The 18,102-nt window shown below is 30.0% G+C and overlaps 5 protein-coding genes across 5 annotated transcripts; 1 reads left to right on the top strand and 4 right to left on the bottom strand.

Annotated features, from left to right (window-relative positions):
• Positions 1–14: 14 nt before the first annotated feature.
• Positions 15–1,732, bottom strand: LOC147908590 (uncharacterized protein C16orf52 homolog A-like). Its single transcript, XM_087409176.1, has 3 exons — positions 1,270–1,732; positions 852–1,064; positions 15–625 (listed from the first exon to the last, which is right to left on the bottom strand). Exons 1-3 carry the CDS (start codon positions 1,370–1,372, stop codon positions 438–440), a joined length of 504 nt encoding a protein of 167 aa, XP_087265302.1. The 5' UTR covers positions 1,373–1,732; the 3' UTR covers positions 15–437.
• Positions 1,733–8,134: 6,402 nt separating this feature from the next.
• Positions 8,135–11,275, bottom strand: LOC105153509 (lariat debranching enzyme). The gene is made up of 5 exons (XM_011068407.2): positions 10,725–11,275; positions 9,821–10,112; positions 9,452–9,552; positions 8,477–9,324; positions 8,135–8,365 (listed from the first exon to the last, which is right to left on the bottom strand). Exons 1-5 carry the CDS (start codon positions 10,919–10,921, stop codon positions 8,277–8,279), a joined length of 1,527 nt encoding a protein of 508 aa, XP_011066709.2. The 5' UTR covers positions 10,922–11,275; the 3' UTR covers positions 8,135–8,276.
• Positions 11,276–11,705: 430 nt separating this feature from the next.
• Positions 11,706–13,436, bottom strand: baf (barrier to autointegration factor). Its single transcript, XM_011068382.2, has 3 exons — positions 13,192–13,436; positions 12,723–12,854; positions 11,706–12,364 (listed from the first exon to the last, which is right to left on the bottom strand). Exons 2-3 carry the CDS (start codon positions 12,846–12,848, stop codon positions 12,218–12,220), a joined length of 273 nt encoding a protein of 90 aa, XP_011066684.1. The 5' UTR covers positions 12,849–12,854; positions 13,192–13,436; the 3' UTR covers positions 11,706–12,217.
• Positions 13,437–14,003: 567 nt separating this feature from the next.
• Positions 14,004–16,213, bottom strand: sicily (NADH dehydrogenase (ubiquinone) complex I, assembly factor 6 homolog sicily). Its single transcript, XM_011068381.2, has 4 exons — positions 15,900–16,213; positions 15,351–15,573; positions 14,877–15,272; positions 14,004–14,592 (listed from the first exon to the last, which is right to left on the bottom strand). Exons 1-4 carry the CDS (start codon positions 16,019–16,021, stop codon positions 14,413–14,415), a joined length of 921 nt encoding a protein of 306 aa, XP_011066683.2. The 5' UTR covers positions 16,022–16,213; the 3' UTR covers positions 14,004–14,412.
• A 96-nt stretch (positions 16,214–16,309) lies between these two features.
• Positions 16,310–18,046, top strand: ND-B17.2 (NADH dehydrogenase (ubiquinone) B17.2 subunit). Its single transcript, XM_011068379.2, has 3 exons — positions 16,310–16,473; positions 16,708–16,790; positions 17,673–18,046. The coding sequence occupies exons 1-3, from the start codon at positions 16,370–16,372 to the stop codon at positions 17,912–17,914; spliced, it is 429 nt and encodes a 142-aa protein (XP_011066681.1). The 5' UTR covers positions 16,310–16,369; the 3' UTR covers positions 17,915–18,046.
• The last annotated feature ends 56 nt before the right edge of the window (positions 18,047–18,102 follow it).

An 18,102-nucleotide genomic window follows, 5' to 3' on the forward strand; every position in this document is an offset into this window, starting at 1 on the left:
AAATATGTATTGAGTTTTATTTCAGTTTTCCCTTGTGTTTATTTGAAAACTATTATGATTTTATTAATATGTTATTTTGTTATACAACACTAGAAAAGATTCTAAAATGTAGAATTCCAACACTGTTCCTAAACTATTCACATATTCTTCAAGGACATTGATATATATTATAATTTAAAGAATCCTTTTATCTGTACAGCTCTTTTATAAAAGATTATTAAATACTAACTTATTAAATACTAATTGCTATAATTAATCCTTATAGTATTTTAACCTACTTAATATAGTAGAGTTTAATACAACCTCCATTAAAGCTTTATAAAATTGTTATTGTAAGATGAAAAAAATTATGTATCATGAATATAAACGATACTGAATAATATTAGTGTAAATGTCAATAGAAGATAATTAACAAGTATTTCTGCTATGGAACAATGCTAAAAATGTGGTAGACAAACTTTGCCTGCAAAAAGCTCGGAAATTACTGTGATCCATAGAGCCAGAACAAACAAGATGTAAGCAATTCCAACTTGATGTGAATTAGGCAACTGATATGGTTGCCCGCCAATCTCATTAATATGAAATCCCATTGGAAATATAACTGCTGCGTTACAAAACAGTATCACTGCAATTTAATGTCATTTAATATACAACACAATACATTGTAACCATACATAAATTTTGCATTAATAATTTATCATCCAAGATTCTCAAATATAACCAACTATATTATAGAGCGGTGTTTTTATAATTTAATTATTTTATGACTTTATATAAATACTATGGTTATTCCGTACATGTATTACTTCCATATTTTATTGTGCTAAATATTGTATTTTTCTGATACGTACTGGCACTGAATCCTACCCAACGTGCAAATGGAATGACGGTACGGTCCCAATGCGAAAGTATCAATAATATTACGGTTGCTGTGATCAGAATGCAACCAATAAATATGCAGACCAGTGCCATCATCCATTCTGACTCCAGCTGTGATTTAAAACAGACTTGTGGTCTGTTGTACAAAGTCATACATGACCACATGAGACCTAATCTTGTATCACCTATTAGAGAGGAAGGAAAACACAATTAAAATGATGTTCTCAAACATCATGTGGTTTTTTCGCAATTCACAATTCACATTTCGCAATTCAACTTCGAATTGATTCAGAGTGACTTTAATCTTTATTTCATCGGCGTAAATAAATGATGTGCAAGGCCATGGTGAGTAAAGGTAATGAAAAAAAAAGATTGCATTTCTGCAATTACCGCCGACGTCAGTAATGATCCAGTCTGGCATGGAGATGCTGATTATGGCGGAGATATCCGCGAGAAAGAAGAGTATCACCGAGATGATAGTTAACTTGTCCATTTTTCGCGCTCAGGATACTCGACAATCAAAAGTGAGATGACAGAGAGTTGGCACGTTGTTCGGAGCATAAGCTAATTGCCACCATATTTACGCGTCGTTTACTGTCAATTCGTCCATGCAACACGACTATCCCCCGGTGATCCCGGAATCGTCATCCGCGAATGCACAAGTGCCATTTCTTTATTGACAGTTACTGACAATTAAACACGCAGAAGTGTCAGGAGTAAACAAGTCGACAGAAACCGGAGATGCAGTACGGGATGACCATCACATGGGATGACGTTTGATCGATTAATGCCAGAGTTCGGTACGATTTGCACTTTTCGACCGATTTTCGACTTGACTCCGCCTTTCGCTACTCTTCTCACCTCATCACCCCGCGTGCAATCCAAATGCCGCTTAGGAGCGTATAACACTCGTAGACGTGAAGTCCATCTGCTTTGGGTGCTCACTCTGTAAATTCTATCTCTTTTTTTCATTCATTATATAACTAAGATAGAATGAAGCAACGCGCGTAAGCGCTCAATTTTATGCGCGTTACTTCATTCTATCTTAGTTATGTATGTGAACGAAAAAAAAAAGATAGAATGAAGTTTACAACGTGAGCACCCAAAGCAGGTGGACCTCATGTCTACGAATGTTATACGCTCCTAAGCATCGAGTGGATTGCATGCGGATGATAGGTGAAAAGAGTAGCGAAAGGCGGAGCCGAGTCGAAAATCGGCCGAGAAGTGTAAAACGTGCCGAGCAATTAATCAAATTAAGTCGAGAATTCGATTTCTCGTCTCGTTTGAAAATCGATTATTTTCGAATTTGCTTTCATTCAGAGAGAAATCTGAGAGAGGACACGAAGGTCTTTTTCCTGTGACCGCAAAATGCCTCCGCGCACTACTGTCCTCTGAAGAAGTGGATATCAACTACACGACATCCATTCTTTTGTAATGCTCCTGATGGAAATAAATCGTTGAAATCATTGAAATCTCTATTAATTTGATAGATTTATTTCAGCAATTTCAGCATAAACGGATTACTATAAATTATAGTGGCCCTTTTTTGCGGGTGTTTATATATTCATTTTTTTACATTTATACAATATTTTTATTTTATTTATTTACTTTATTTCACTAATCATTTTGCTAAACATTTGTATTAATATACAAATTTTAATATTATCTTCGATGAAAAAAAAGGCTGCTCTGTTTTTACCAAATATATTTTTGCAATTTGCAAAAAAAAGTTTAATTTCAGAGGAACTGAAAAATTAATGAAAATTCAAAATTAATTTAAATTTAAAAAATTTACAATTAATTTGGCTTATTTTCATATTTGATAATTGAAACGGGATAATTAAATAAAATTTAAAAGTAATTAAAAATTTTATTTAATTTTTAATCCCTTCTTTCCAATTATCAAGTATATACATATGATATCTATGTATCCCTATCTACATGTCACATAGTTCATTTAAATTTATTATATAATATCTTTTATATTCATTATACTTATTTTTTTTAAATAAAATTTAATTATCCAATCGCGAAATTTATTTAAGTGTAATTTTATTGTAATAATTTAATTTTTTAATTTAAAATGATTGTGTTTATCTCTATCTATCCATACTTGTTCTACCTACTCATATTTTCATTTATTCGTGTTTATTCGCGTATCCTATCTCTAAGCATATATTCCTACCTACTTATTTCATCAATGTAATAACACCGTAATATAATACGTTAATGACTGCGTTTTTAGCAGAGAAAGCAGCTTTGCAAATGTTGTAAAATTCTTTAATACGATTCTGGCTTTTGGTTCTTTATAGAATAAATCAATCATATTGAAGAATTTTACAACAGTTGCAAAGTTGCTTTCTCTGCTGAATGTAGCAGCTAATGCCTAACATATTCTATCGCGTACTGATAAATTCAGCGGAACAACCTAATCACGATCACATTAAATAAATAAGCAATAAATAATAAAAATTAAAATAGACTTTCAATCTTTAAAATACAAAAAAAAACAAATAACAGGATTAACGAGAGTCAGTCTTGGATAATCAAGAGCAAGTTTTGTAGATAAAAAAAGAAAAAATAACTACCTAAATACTTTGCGCTTGATTATCTGCACTGGCTCTCATTAGCTCTGTTGTTTTTTTATTAATTTTTGTATTTTAAATAAAAAATAAGAACTCGCAGTTCGCAATTGCGATTTGCGAGCAAGTTACCCTCCCGAATGTAGTCACAGATTTTTATATCTTTATACATATACTTTATAAAAACTTAAATTGATGTTACACATCAAATTACTTCGTATAGATCTCTTCTTTCTTCTGGCCAGATTGAACTCACCTTTCGTTGCTACTGGCCAATATTGTGGCTTCATATGCCAGAAATCGACAACAAAGAGAAATACTCCTTTTTGCTGCCGATTAACATTGTCAGCAATAAGCATAAAATTTTACACTTTTGTATGATATGTAACACGAAGTGTTTTGCGTCGCAAAAAGGACATCGTATTAATGAAAATTAACTAAAATATTAATTAGGTCTCAAATATTAATATGAACAATTAATAATAATAATAATAATAATTCCGTTAATATAGGAAGAAATAAATTTCGCGTTTATTCTCTATTCGCATTTATTCAAAATTAAAAATATAAATATTTGACAAAAAAAACAAATTTTAATTTTAAAAATCTTCAAATTTTAATTTCAAAAGTTTCAAATATTGTGAAACTACATAAAATGTCTTAATATAAATTTCACAAACAATAAAATTATTAATTAAATTATTAATTTAAAAATAAACTGAAAATTATTAAATCGATTAAATTCAGGACCTGACAAAATTCAAGGCCCATGCACGTATTTTTAACGATTCGAACAATTTGTTGCTGAATATCTATTTTTATCATACTTTTGAGATTGAATTACTTAGAGAGTATTAAATTGAACTTGAATGACTTACAATTATAGTATCAAAGTGTTCACATTAACGTATGAATTTATAATAAGTAAACAAAATTTTAGCCTTTAATAATTTCCTTGAGTTAAATAGTTTTACTCCATTGTTTTTAGTTAAATTAACGAGTTATTGAGTAAAAGTAGTGGCAATTTATAAAAATGATTAAAAATAACTCAAACTGGGTATAACAAATGTGATATTGTAAATTTAACAGTAGTGCATACACAATAAAAAAATAAATTCTACAATTAAGAGGTATCCAAGATTAAGTTTAGCCCAATCTGTTATAACTTATCCATTTTAAGGCAACGGATGTTTGAAATGCTATACATACATTTATCCGAATATTTTTATTAAATTGATGCACATATAAATCTAGATTTATAATATATTAATAAAATGACCATACATCCGTTACCTTAATAAAAACATTAATTCATCACTCACCAATCCGATGCGCAACAGCGGAGTTATATCTGCAACGTCGCTACGATGATTCTGTAACAAATAAATTAAAATCCAAATTAAAACAGAGCAGAAAAAATGAATCAATATTTTAAAAAATATTTACTAAATATACAGTTCTCTTGAAAATAATTATATAATATTCAAAATATATAATTTTTATATAAGCATCGAATTTTTTAATTCACCATTCAGTTAGTTTATAAAAATAATTACATTTTCTAAAAAAGATCTTAAAAGTGCATTATAAATGTATATAAAATTTGTAAATAATCCTTTTCCTCTAATTATCATTTTTAAATCATTACAAAATAAAACGACTCAAGAATAAACAGCAGAAAGATACTGATTTTACATAAGCAAAAAATGATATTTACCGCAAGGTTGCTCCGCCGATGCCCGATGCCTCTTCCAGACCTCCTCCTCCTCTCAGAATTGGGTTGACATCCTCTCGCACAGGACACTCACGTGAAACACTCGCGAATAATACATTACAATCGCACGCGGACTAATTGTTTAGAAAAGTCTTTCACGTCGAAGTAAAATTCTATCGAATGGGCTTTGTGAAAAGTCCATTAGTCCGATAACTTGAACGGCACTCCCGAAGCAAACGCGCGACGCGATGAACCGGCTGCGGTTCGTTCACTTTCAATTAAATCGACGACGATAGCTTCCCCTTCGTTGGATTTTTACATGAAAAGAATGATTTTGCTCAAGTATCTAAAAATTTACCTAGACATATCGTTTAGATTCGAAAATTTTTAGATTTAAAAAAACCGTTCTTTTTGTGTATATCCTTCGGATTGAATTCTCTCACTACGTCAAGGTCGTATCCATGAGAGGAAAGAATCAAATTGAAAAATATTACATACAGCTATTGTCTGTATTATCGGTTAACTTTTAGAAATGTATATCAAACACGTGTCAATTCATCATCATTGCGAAATAAATTCAGAGCGAATAAAAGGCCGAATCTCTTATACGATGTCTATAAGATATGATTAAAGTCGATGGAATGGGCTAGAAGTAAATAAAAAAGAGAAATATTTCTTTTATTACAAATAGTTCCAAAGTACGCTTAATTTTTTATACAGTATAACGAAAGATGTATGAAAACGAAAAATTAATTAAATTATTAATTACACAAACTATATTAGTTCTGAAAGTAGGAATAGCTTGAATTATATTATTTGCACGAGAGTAACGTTGCTTTTTTATAATTCATATAATACCGTTTGATGCATAATCGAGAGTTATATATACTTAAGCAAGCGAAAAATTTTACGTTAAACAAAAATAATTATCGTCCGTAATTATCGCGAAATTGTAATACAATTCTACTTTTCATCGCGTTTTATTTCAAATGAATGAACCGTACGAAATATCTGTTTCGTGATATATGATTGTTATCTCGATTCTTTTATGAATAATTAATCGTATACTGTGAGTATTCATAAAATATAACGTTTCATATTATACGTAACATTTGTCGCGATGTATTTCAAAAAGAAATGTGAAGAAGAGCGGCACGCGGTAAACAACTACCCGCCTGTACGAGCTGCGATAAGAGAATGACTGCGTGGTAACTTTACACAAACATGACGCGTCACGTCGCGTCGCTCGCCCGTCCTTCATTGCCAAAACAATCCCCAAGGCCACGCGCCGATCATTTAGCTAACTGCCGAAATATTAATGCCTATTTGCAAAATAATCTATTCGTAAAATAATCTATTCGTTACATTACTCGTTTTACATTACTCGTTTTAATATTCTCCGATGAATAGGCTTTTTATATATTGCACGATTTTTTTACTTTTTACATTCATCACGCACACAATTCATCCATGTATTAGATATTTTAAATTGTATTACAATTAGCGATTATTTATAGTTTGTAACAACTTTTTGTTACATGGAATCCGTGCAATGTACGCAATATTTTTAACAAAAGATTAACGTATTGTGGCTTTTTGTTACTTATGTGAATCATTTAATTCTGTCATTCACATCTTATTTTGCATTCTTATTCTCTGGAAAAAGTAATAAATAATTATATTTAAATTATATATCTCTAAATATATATATAAATGCTATTTATATATATTATTCTATTTAGTCCAAATCATTATTTAATTAAAAAAAAATGTTTGTATTTATTTAAAAGATGTATAACTTATTATTAATCTTTATTTAATTTTAAATCATCAAAGAGTAATAAAAATTGAGATATACTATTGGAATGTCAAAAACATTTCACGTGCAATTATGTAAAATAACTTATTTGCTATCTTTGCTTTTCATCAGCACATTAGTTTATATGAAATATTTAAAATTATAAAATAAATATTATACATTCTTCGTTGTATCTCGATGTAATTACGATATCACATCAAATGACTCGTGCCGTTAAAACTAAACTGCCTATTAATCTTTAAAATTTATCTCTTACATTCTTTTCGTTCGACTTACCGTTTCGTGATAATCAATCATTTGAATATACACACGAGCCACGTTTTTCGTCAATTTTTGAAACTTAAAGGTAAGCATAACTTCGTAAAAACATTAAAAAATTTTTTCGCAAAACACGTGTCTGATTTTTTAATGTCTAGAAATCCGCAAAATTTTAAGATTCAGAATCTTCGATTTTTTTTTATTAAAAAGTGCCCGATTTGACGTGGAGTGATCGATATATAGGTCTATTTTTTAGCTGATTTGGACTTGGTTCTTTTCTCCTTTTTTTTTAACAACAAAAAAACAGAAAAAATGAATCATCATAAATTCAGTTAAAAATAACAGGTCTAAGCTTTTTTTGCGGTGTTCAATTTTATTTACAAGATGTATGATTATATTAGGTGTTGGAATTAATTCGTAGCGTTTTTTAATGAAAGAATGTTATTTATTTCACATGAGCATTAAAAAATACATTAATGAAAGTACTTCCCATCACTTGTAAAACGCTACGAATTAATTCCAACACCTAATATTTTATATTGCGTTTTACTTATACAAAATTTTGTGCTGTGTTTTATTAATACAATATAATATTTTATTAAACATATTCTATAATTAATAAATGAAGAATATAGTAAAAGAACTAAATAAAGATAAAGATTTATACATTGAGACATGTAGCTTAAAATTATTTAAAAAAAAACAGTATCAAAAAACTAATTATGAAAAACTAATGTCAAATATCTATCGCGGAATTACGAAGGAAAGTTTTGCAGCATGACTGATAAAAACAAAACTGATAAATGCCAACATTTGTAGGAAAAGGAAAGGTAATCTATATTTGTGATCAATAAACATTGACAAGGATGATCAATTAACAAATTATTTTGAAAGCTTTCAATATATATGTAATCGATTATAAAAATTTCGTGCTATTTACAAATTAGATATAATACAGAAAAAGTCCACATGAAAACAAGTGAGTGACAGACGCAAATACCTAATAAGGAAGACACTATCACAGTTAAAACGTGCTAGAGTATACAGAATAATTCCGACGTTTAAACTTTTTGCAGTTCGGCTCGGTTTGAACACAACCAGTTTGTTCGCTACCTGTAATATAAACAATCTAATCATTTCAAAACTTTTCATTAAGAATTCTCTATATTCTACACATCGTTTTATTAACAAAGTTACAAGTTATTTTGTGATAACATTACTTACTGTCGTCCATCGAAGCGGAATCTGCAATTTCTGTAGTGGTTTCTGTGGTCGAGCTATTAACTGTTCCGTCCAAGGTGCTTTTACTCATATCCCCGTTATCCGAATCATCACCATCACTCTTAGGAGAAAAATTCGTCGGTGAGTTGTCGACGAAATATTTGTGTGAATTCTCCTCGAAGGTGGAACTGAATACACTTTCCTCGTCAAATGAGATATCCATGGATTCTGGCGTGTACTCGCCGGATGTCTCCATCGACAATTCGCTCGATCTACTGTTATTCATTGTAGTGTTTGTGATAATCTGTAGTAAAGCAGAAGGATCATCGATACCCAACATCCTGCAGAATCGGGTAGTCTGATCGTTTATCAGCAATCGTGGCCATTCGATCCGAGTATTCATGTCACACGGATCATATGGTTTGACAGTTCGAGTGAAGTTGAGAGGAATTCGTAGATTGGAGCCAAACTTCTCATACACGATCTGCTTCTCCTTTGCCGTGGGTGTGTACGTCCATCTGCCGCCGCCATATTGACCGGGCATATAATGGATACTGCTCTTGATGCTCAACAGATGATTTGTCAGATGAAGTATTGTCAACCATTCTAGATCGTAGTTCAATTGTATTGGACCGTCTTCCTGTGAACGCACCTCCAGCACTTGAAGAAATTTCCGTTTCGGCAGACATTTGTCCAGCGCTAAAAACTTTGTCACTCGTGCTCCTCCCTTCTCAGGAACAAGTGCTGCAAATTTGCAATGCAAATGCGCGGAGAACCAGTAGGACGGATAAAGACGTTCTAGTAGTTCCATACATGGAGGACTGCCAAGCGTATTGCTTTCTATGTCATCCCTAAAATAGCAAAGTGTAATTAATATTGAAATAGTGTAATTAATATTGAATTTTAACCGTTGAAATATGTCTATCGAATTTCAATAGAATTTTGCATTAATGTTTAGTCTTGTCATTGAAAACTTACTTAAAAAATGGTTTTTGTTTCAGTAATATATCTTCATCTCCATATTTTGTTACTCCTGCTGGCCAATCATGTGATAAAAAAATATCAATTTTGCCAGAAAGCTAAAAACAAAAAAATCTATATGTAATTTTCCAACTATCTAAGAACATTTATAATTTTATCTAAAATTGTATGATTAGCTGAAGAAGTATAGAAATATATTAGGTGTTGGAATTAATTCGTAGCGTTTTACAAGTGATGGGAAGTACTTTCATTAATGTATTTTTTAATGCTCATGTGAAATAAATAACATTCTTTCATTAAAAACGCTACGAATTAATTCCAACACCTAATACAATTTCATTAATCAACGTGATAATTAATACCTACTTGTTTTAGTCTAAACACTTCTATATTTCTGATATGATAAACACTTCGTATAGTACTATCAGTGTAGGGAGGCTTCTCATAATGTCCCTGCATCCAATGTCGACTCTTATATATACCAGAAAGTCCTGCAATTCTGATTCCAGCTACTTGTATCACACCTGCGTATCCAAGATAATAAATATTAGGTGCAACCCATCCTCCATATGGCAATTCCTGCAGATAATTTGATGCTTCATGATTGCCTCCAATAAAAATGGTTAATATAGGAGCTTTCTTTTCACCAGAATAATATCTGTAATATAACATCAATATTATAAAAATATGTTGTTTTCTTATTAAATATCATTAAACATATAAATAGCTTATCTGAATAATCAAGTAAAAAATTTGTTCAAAATAAATTTTGCTAAATATCCATTGCAATATCCGCAAACTTTATCAGTAGAATGCTAGCAAAAGTAATGAAATATAATAGCAAAATAATTGTAGAAACCAAGCATAATCTGCCATTTTGTAATCATTTTAATCATTTGATATGTTCTACTTAATATAAAATTAATTCTGTTTGGTTTCTATTAACAATCTGCTTACTTTAGCACTTTAGCATTCTGCCAACAAGATAATGAATAACAAATTTAAGATGATATTATTATTATTTATGACAAATTTTTCAAATCTATTAATCTTTTTAAATCTTGTTTGGCTGTAAGATAAAGATTCTAGAATCTTTCTATCCTATAGCTAACTAACACGCTTGAAACTAACAGATGCAATTGATGTCACTCTGCTACAATATGTTGATCTACTGGCAGATTGCTAACATACTGCCAACTGTTTGCTTTTTAAGTAATGCTATGAATAGCTTACATTTAGTTTAACCAACTCTTGCTTAAACAATACTCACTTGTAAAATGTACACATATCCTTGTACTTGTCCGATATTGCCATACATTTTAGATCATTTAAATTTCTGGCAGCTTGAAAATCGCCGCAGCAAATAAGCAAATCTATCTTCCTTCCATCGATTTTTTCTATTTCCTGTATAGTCTCGTAAATAATGTCCAGTTCGCCATGAGCGCAACCTTCCACAGCGATTCTCATTTTCGAAACTCAATCGTAAAATCAAGATCTACACGATCTTGCGATTAATGTCATATATGTTTTTCCCAAACGTACGACTATGAATACGATGGCTAGAATCACCTGTAACGCCTGTAAACAACCTCATTACACAATCATCGGCACATAAACTTAACCTCACACGAGAATACAACCGCAGACTACTCCATGACCATTGTAACATAGATTGGAAACAATACCGATCTCGCGATACCGCGATAATATTTCCAAGAGTAGAAGTAAATGATGATTGGCAGGAAAATTATTTTTTTAATTGTACATCGGAACGTATTATTTTAAAATGTGTGAATAAGAGGCTCGATTGTGTATTTTAAAATGAGATGAAAATTACTCTAATAGCACAAACGTCGATATGTCGACTATAAGTTGACTTTGTTAAATCAGGCCTTTAAAGTCGACTGTAAGTCGACTTTATACAGACGTCCTTCCAATATCGACTTTAAGACGATCTAGTGCGATTTAAAACAGTTTCATATATATATATATATACATATATTTTTTTAATTATCGCATTTTATTTTATTGGGTCATCTAAAAAGTATCCGCGGTATTTTGTCACTAGATATATGACCATCAACACACATCTAGTGACAAAAAACCGCGGATACTTTTTAGATGACCCAATAAAATAAAATGCGATAATTAAAATATATATATATATATGAAACTATTATCTTTTCTACGTAAATTTTATTTTAAATATTTTGTCTAAATAATCAGAAATCAATACTTTTCAACCAGAATATTATTAGAGAATAAATCCTTTTATTTTTTTGTTCTGTTTAAATATTACATTCACATTTTATATAAGCGTGTCAATGTACTTACATCTAAGACTGCATTTTTGTTTTTATAATTTTTGTGTTCATTGAAGTAATATTTTTTTCAATATCTTAATGTGTACAAAAATCTCAAATTTCTTTAATCCATTGTATTGCTATTATTAATATGGTTCACTGAAATTCTAATTGATTATGGAATGAATACAAAAAAAAGTCATTCTACATTCTTAGTGATCAAATACTAAATAATTACTAAAATACATGTGATAACAACTATTTGATTATAAAATGTGATTATTCAATTTGCAAAAATAAATTTTATGTTTTATGTTTACTGTTTAAAGTTTATAAGCAAGATATATTAAAAATATATAAAATGTTAAAATATATTTTACATTTTGCGTAATGTCATATAACTTTATAATTAAACTTATAGTTTGTTTCTTTAAGAATATTTAAGTCAAATCTATCACAATTACAAAAATTCTTCACACCAATCAGTGAGACATTGATAACAATCTGTTGACTGTTTCGCATTCGCCGAACAAGCATCTTTCATCCATTCTTGAAATAGCTCCTTATTCTTCTTTAACACTAAGTACTGTCCCAGGACTACATATGCCTATTAATAAAATTCATAATTAATTCATTATTAATTCATATTCAAAAAGACTGATAAAAAATCATGTAATTATTGTCTTTTACCACAATTATAAATGTGGGAATACTCTTTCAATTATAATATAAACTACTACAAACTTTAACTAAATTTTTATTAGATTAATTAGTCCAACTAGCAGAAATATTTACAGCAAAAGTATCATATAATTATAATCAAGTCAATCATATAATTTATAATATACTAAAATACTGCTACTTGATAAGATACGATTAAATTAGAATTTGTTTAAGAGTCACACTAAGAGTGATTCAGATTTCTTTACATTCAACTAAAATTATGAATGTAAAGAAATATTTACCTTATCAAAGCCTGCAGCCTCTAATCTTTTTCCTAGCACCTCTCCGACACCAGCTAGTTCGGTCACAGGTTTGTCTCCCATCGGCTCAGCCACGAAGTTTCTGTGCTTCTGTGATGTAGTAGACATTTTGACCTGTAATAGCAAAAATTTTATTTTTTTTCTAATACATCATTAAACAAAGCTCATTTATATATCAAACAAAGTGTTTAATCTATGTAACAAGAACTTATATTAAAAAATTCATTACTAATTTACTGCACTGTTTTAGCATTATAACCTTAATGTAATAAACGTAATAAAATCGTTCAACTACAAGTTCAATTACTGTTCGATAAGATATAAATAATTTACGAAAGTATTTTGTATAAAACTTTACGACAAACGACAGATAAGAGAGCTGGGAGATATAGATATAAACAAAATGATAAACTGAACAAATTAATAAAAGAGATAAGGGACGACTACTTACGATTGTGAGATTGCTTCCCGATTGTTTCTGATTATGAATTGTTGTCAATTATGATGGTTATGAACTGCGATCGTCGAAATAAGTTTTAGGAATACCAAAAAATTCAAAATTTGAACATAAATGAGACACAATTCTTTCTGTTTCGTTCAGACTTTGAATGGCCTTGATTGTCATAAGTTCAATGTAATCAAAAATTGCTTAATTCTATGTCCTATGGTCCCATTCTCATTCATCGAACGTGGAACAAATATATAAGTAGAATGAAGCGCATCAATTCTTTTGATTCAACAACTTGGGGTCACGTGTGTGAACGGTTTCGCAATACTGGTTTAAATTCGACTACTATTTTATTATGTAGGAATATATATATATATTTATAAAAATAAAACCTGTAGGTATTTTTACGGATAAAAACCATCAGATACGCGTAAAGAAATCTCCAAAATTGTAAAATTGATTGCCGCCAAAAAAATTTGGACAAAACGAGAAATCAGCCAATCAGGACGCAATGTTTGAAAAAAATGTCCTTCCAATTATCTGGATATCAATCATGAAACTTTTTTCCTAGGATGAAAAGTAAAGTGAAAAATTTCTCTATCAACTTCAATGGTTAAAATTTTCACTTTTCACTTTCCATCCTAGGGATAAAGTTTCATGGTAATATCCAGATAATTGGGACATTTTTTTCAAACATTGCGTCCTGGTTGATATCTCATTTTGTTCAAATTTTTTGATACCCTGATTCTTTGCGATCTGAAATTTTTTAAATTAATTTGGAATTAGGATAATAAATGACTAAAACATATTAAATATTATTTTTACTAATTTCAAACTTTAATAATTAAGGGCGACTTTAACCAAACTCCCATTAATTTGATCAGTGATTAATTCAATCAGGAGCTAACTTAAAATTTTTAACTATATAATTCATTATTTTCAATTTAATCGTTTTTTTCAAATATTAACAAAAACTTAATTCTATCTACGTAAATAAAATAATATATACAACTATTTGATAAGTTAATTGACGTTTGATCAAAGTTATCCTAAACACACGTTCGTTTAATAATTCTTAATACGGATAGAATAAATTTTTTGTTACTTAATGAAAAACAAGATTAAATTAAGGATAACGAATTACATATAGCTAGAGATCTTACAGCAAAACTGCCGATTGAATCAGTCTCTGATTAAATTAATTGGAGTCTGGTCAAAGTCACCCTAAGACCACATCTTTCTCCACAGTAATTGTAATGGAAGGATGCCATTTCTTCTCTGTAATGTTGGGTGAAAAACGTCAAAGTCTACATTTTTTAATTCTTCTAAATAATTTTCCACGCAAACTGTCGGTAGAAATATCACGTTAAGATTCTTCCCAGTCGTCTTTCTAAGCGATGTTACCTAAAACAAAAAAAATATTAGGTGTTGGAATTAATTCGTAGCGTTTTTTAATGAAAGAATGTTATTTATTTCACATGAGCATTAAAAAATACATTAATGAAAGTACTTCCCATCACTTGTAAAACGCTACGAATTAATTCCAACACCTAATAATATCGTACAAATCGGAAACTTTCCCAACCTTTTCATTTAAATGCAAAAACATGAAAATTGCGAGTCATAGACGCAGATTGACTTGATATCAATTAAATTCCATGTATATTACTAAATTATCTATTGCCTACCACTTTCAGATGCTGCTTGGCACAAGATGCAATTTCAAGTATAGCATCTTTAAATCCAGCACTTGATTGTCCCTGAAAGATGGATTCAGAGGAAATGCTGTGTTTTAGCAGAACATCCTGTGGCAATATTATGACTCGTTTCCGGGCATTATATGGCACAGAACGTATCAAGGTGACTAGACCATGTGCTTTGCCGAAGTGGCTAGCTGCATGATCAGCATTGACGCTTGCTATACCCTGTGCCTCTAGCAGCAAGTAATAAATTGATGATGTAGTATAATCACAATATCTTTCGAGCGATTCCAAATCCATAAATATAGAGCTGCTTAGCTTGCTCAAGCGAGCGTCAATCAAGCGCTTGAAATAGCGTTTAGATAGTTTGTGTTGCTGAAGAATCTGCAAGTGCGAAAGATCTCTGATTTTTAGCAACAGTCATACGAATGTATCTTGGAACAATAAGATCTATTTATATACCCTATGTAATTCCAATGCCACGGGACTCTTCGGAGGATTACCATTATAAATTCTGTTCAGAGCATCTGTCCAAAACTGTAATCGCATAGCACCTATCTTACTGTCACTCACTTGATCTTCCACTTGTGCCACTTCGACATTAAACGCACGTACAGCAAAAGCCGTCGATTTAATACTATGAGGAAGTAATAGCGTACATAGAAAGTTCTCATAATCGCTCTTCCTAGAAAAACAATTTTGAGTAGATTTTGTTGGAGCTTTTGCTGATTTTGTTATATACAAACTTGCACAATTATTTTGATGTATCTTGCAAAAAATTTTATTTAGTTTTATTCCAAAGAAATACAACTAAGTATATCTATTCTTCAAGAAATAGAAATTTTGAAAAATTTATTTAAATATGTTAAGTAAATGCAATACTACAATATCTGGAATGTATGTACTAATATTATATTATATATTAAAATAATATTGTTACATTTATTACATAAATGTACAATTCTTGTTTATATTTGTGCAGCTTCAATTTAACAAAGTAAAAACAAGTACCTAACCAACTGCAAACAATACTCGGTTGGAGTTTGTTTTTGTCTTGCACTAGTCGTATTCATACGAATTATACATCGCAACTGTGTTCGTACATTTTTCTCGATAACTGTTAATTTATACATATTTTCTAAAAAAAAAAAAATAAAAATTTGTTTTATTGAATCTAACAATAAAAGCGATCACACAATTATCCCAACGAAAACGCTAACGACAGTATATTAAATTTATCTAACGTGAAATCATATTTTAATATTTTTTTATTACAATTTAGAGTATACAATCTCGGAGTATACAACCTATAAACTAATGTATAGTGTATTCAAAACAATCAAGATTGCCAAAGTATTTTTTTGTAAATTCCTAGATCCTGATGCCATAAATTAAACTAGGACATATCGAGTGACTTTAAATGTTGGCGACCCTACCGAATCGACTTTAGTCAACTTCACGCTTTACTTACAGAAGTAAATATGGCAAATTTGACGAAGTTATTAGGGTTGGATAAATTTGCGACGTTATTTCGTACAATACGCGACCATGGTGGTATTATCGGTTCCTTCAAAACGTTTTTCAGGTTATTAGGCATATTAGCAGTTATATTAGTAATACAGCGAATGTTCAAAATAGTATCACTTTGATCAGTATTGTGTAACTCTGTTCTGTATTTGACTTTGATCTCTTGCAGCTTGTTCAAATTTTACTAATGTATTATAACATTTCTGCAGAAAATATTTTGCAATATAAATGCAATGTGTCAACATAATATTCTTACAATTAATGTAGTGAATATACAATAAATTCATTTCAGAGTGGATGAATTGAAGAGTGGTACCTTGATCGGAGAAGACAAGTATGGCAATCGATACTATGAGAATAATATGTACTTTTTAGGTCAGTTATTATTAAGTAATATACATTAATATGTACACTATAAGTATAAATGTCAGATTAATATAAATGTCTATACATCTAGCAAACAAGAATAGCTTGAAATAAATTGAAATGGATTCAGATTTTTAGAAATATTGATTCACGAATGTGAAAATGTAATGTAAAATGAATGTTTTTCAATTCTGAATGCATTTTTATTCATTTATAGGAATTGCATAAAGTATATCTCTATCCTTTTAATCTAAAAATAATATTAGCTTTTTCTACGCATACAAACATAATTGTCAATTCAAAATTTTGAATAGGAAAGTTTTTCAATCCAATTGCATTCAATTGAATCTAATTGAATCCAATTGAATCCAATTAAATCTATAAAAAAAGTATTCGCTATTCAAAATATGCATTCAAATAGAAAAAAATTTTAATTCATTTTAATCCATTCTCATTTATTGGATATACATGTCACTTTTATTAAGATACTTTTCAGCAAGACACTGACTGTATTTAATTTGATTGCTCAAGCAATGTTTTCGCTTCATTTTTTTCGCTCATTATGTATCACATAAGAAAGATAGAATGAGATTTATAGGGCATGAGCATCTAAACTGAACATTGAAAGCTAATGTAACTTAGTAAATCATTATATCCTTGTTTGCTAATATTAAACAAAGATGAAATAATTTACTGTGTTATACTGTTGCTTTCCAGCAAGAGATAATGATCATGTTATTTAACATTAGTAAATAACAAGGTTAGTATAATAAGTATAGTAATTTATTGTTATTTATCTCTTGCTAGAAAGCATCCTTAATCTTATAGTCTTGAAAGTATATAACAGTGTAAAATACAGTTAATATCATGTTTATTTAATATTCTTTATAGGTCGTAACAGATGGGTGATATATGCAGATAAAGTTGGATTGAATTATGATGGTTCACAAGTCCCACCTGAATGGTTTGGTTGGTTGCATTACAAGACAGATTTACCACCACACGAAGATCCATCTCGACCAAAGTATAAATGGATGATGGATCATCAACCAAATATGAGTGGCACAGATCAAGCTTACATGCCTTACAGCACCACAAGATCAAAGATTGAACCTTGGCGGCCACCACAGTGATCTTTATTGGAATAGCAGTGAGATATAAAGAATAAAGTAGCTACTTCATAATTATAGTTACATAAAATATTATTCAATGTAAATAAAATTACTATTAAGAGATAAAAAGATTGTAGATATTTAAAGAGAAAATTTTTATTCGTCCTTTTTTCACTAGTTTGCAGTATGATAATGCAGTAATAAAATAA

Source organism: Acromyrmex echinatior, chromosome 9, assembly GCF_024713525.1.
Source record: "Acromyrmex echinatior isolate Ae372 chromosome 9, ASM2471352v2, whole genome shotgun sequence".
Classification (NCBI taxonomy): Eukaryota; Metazoa; Arthropoda; class Insecta; order Hymenoptera; family Formicidae; genus Acromyrmex; species Acromyrmex echinatior.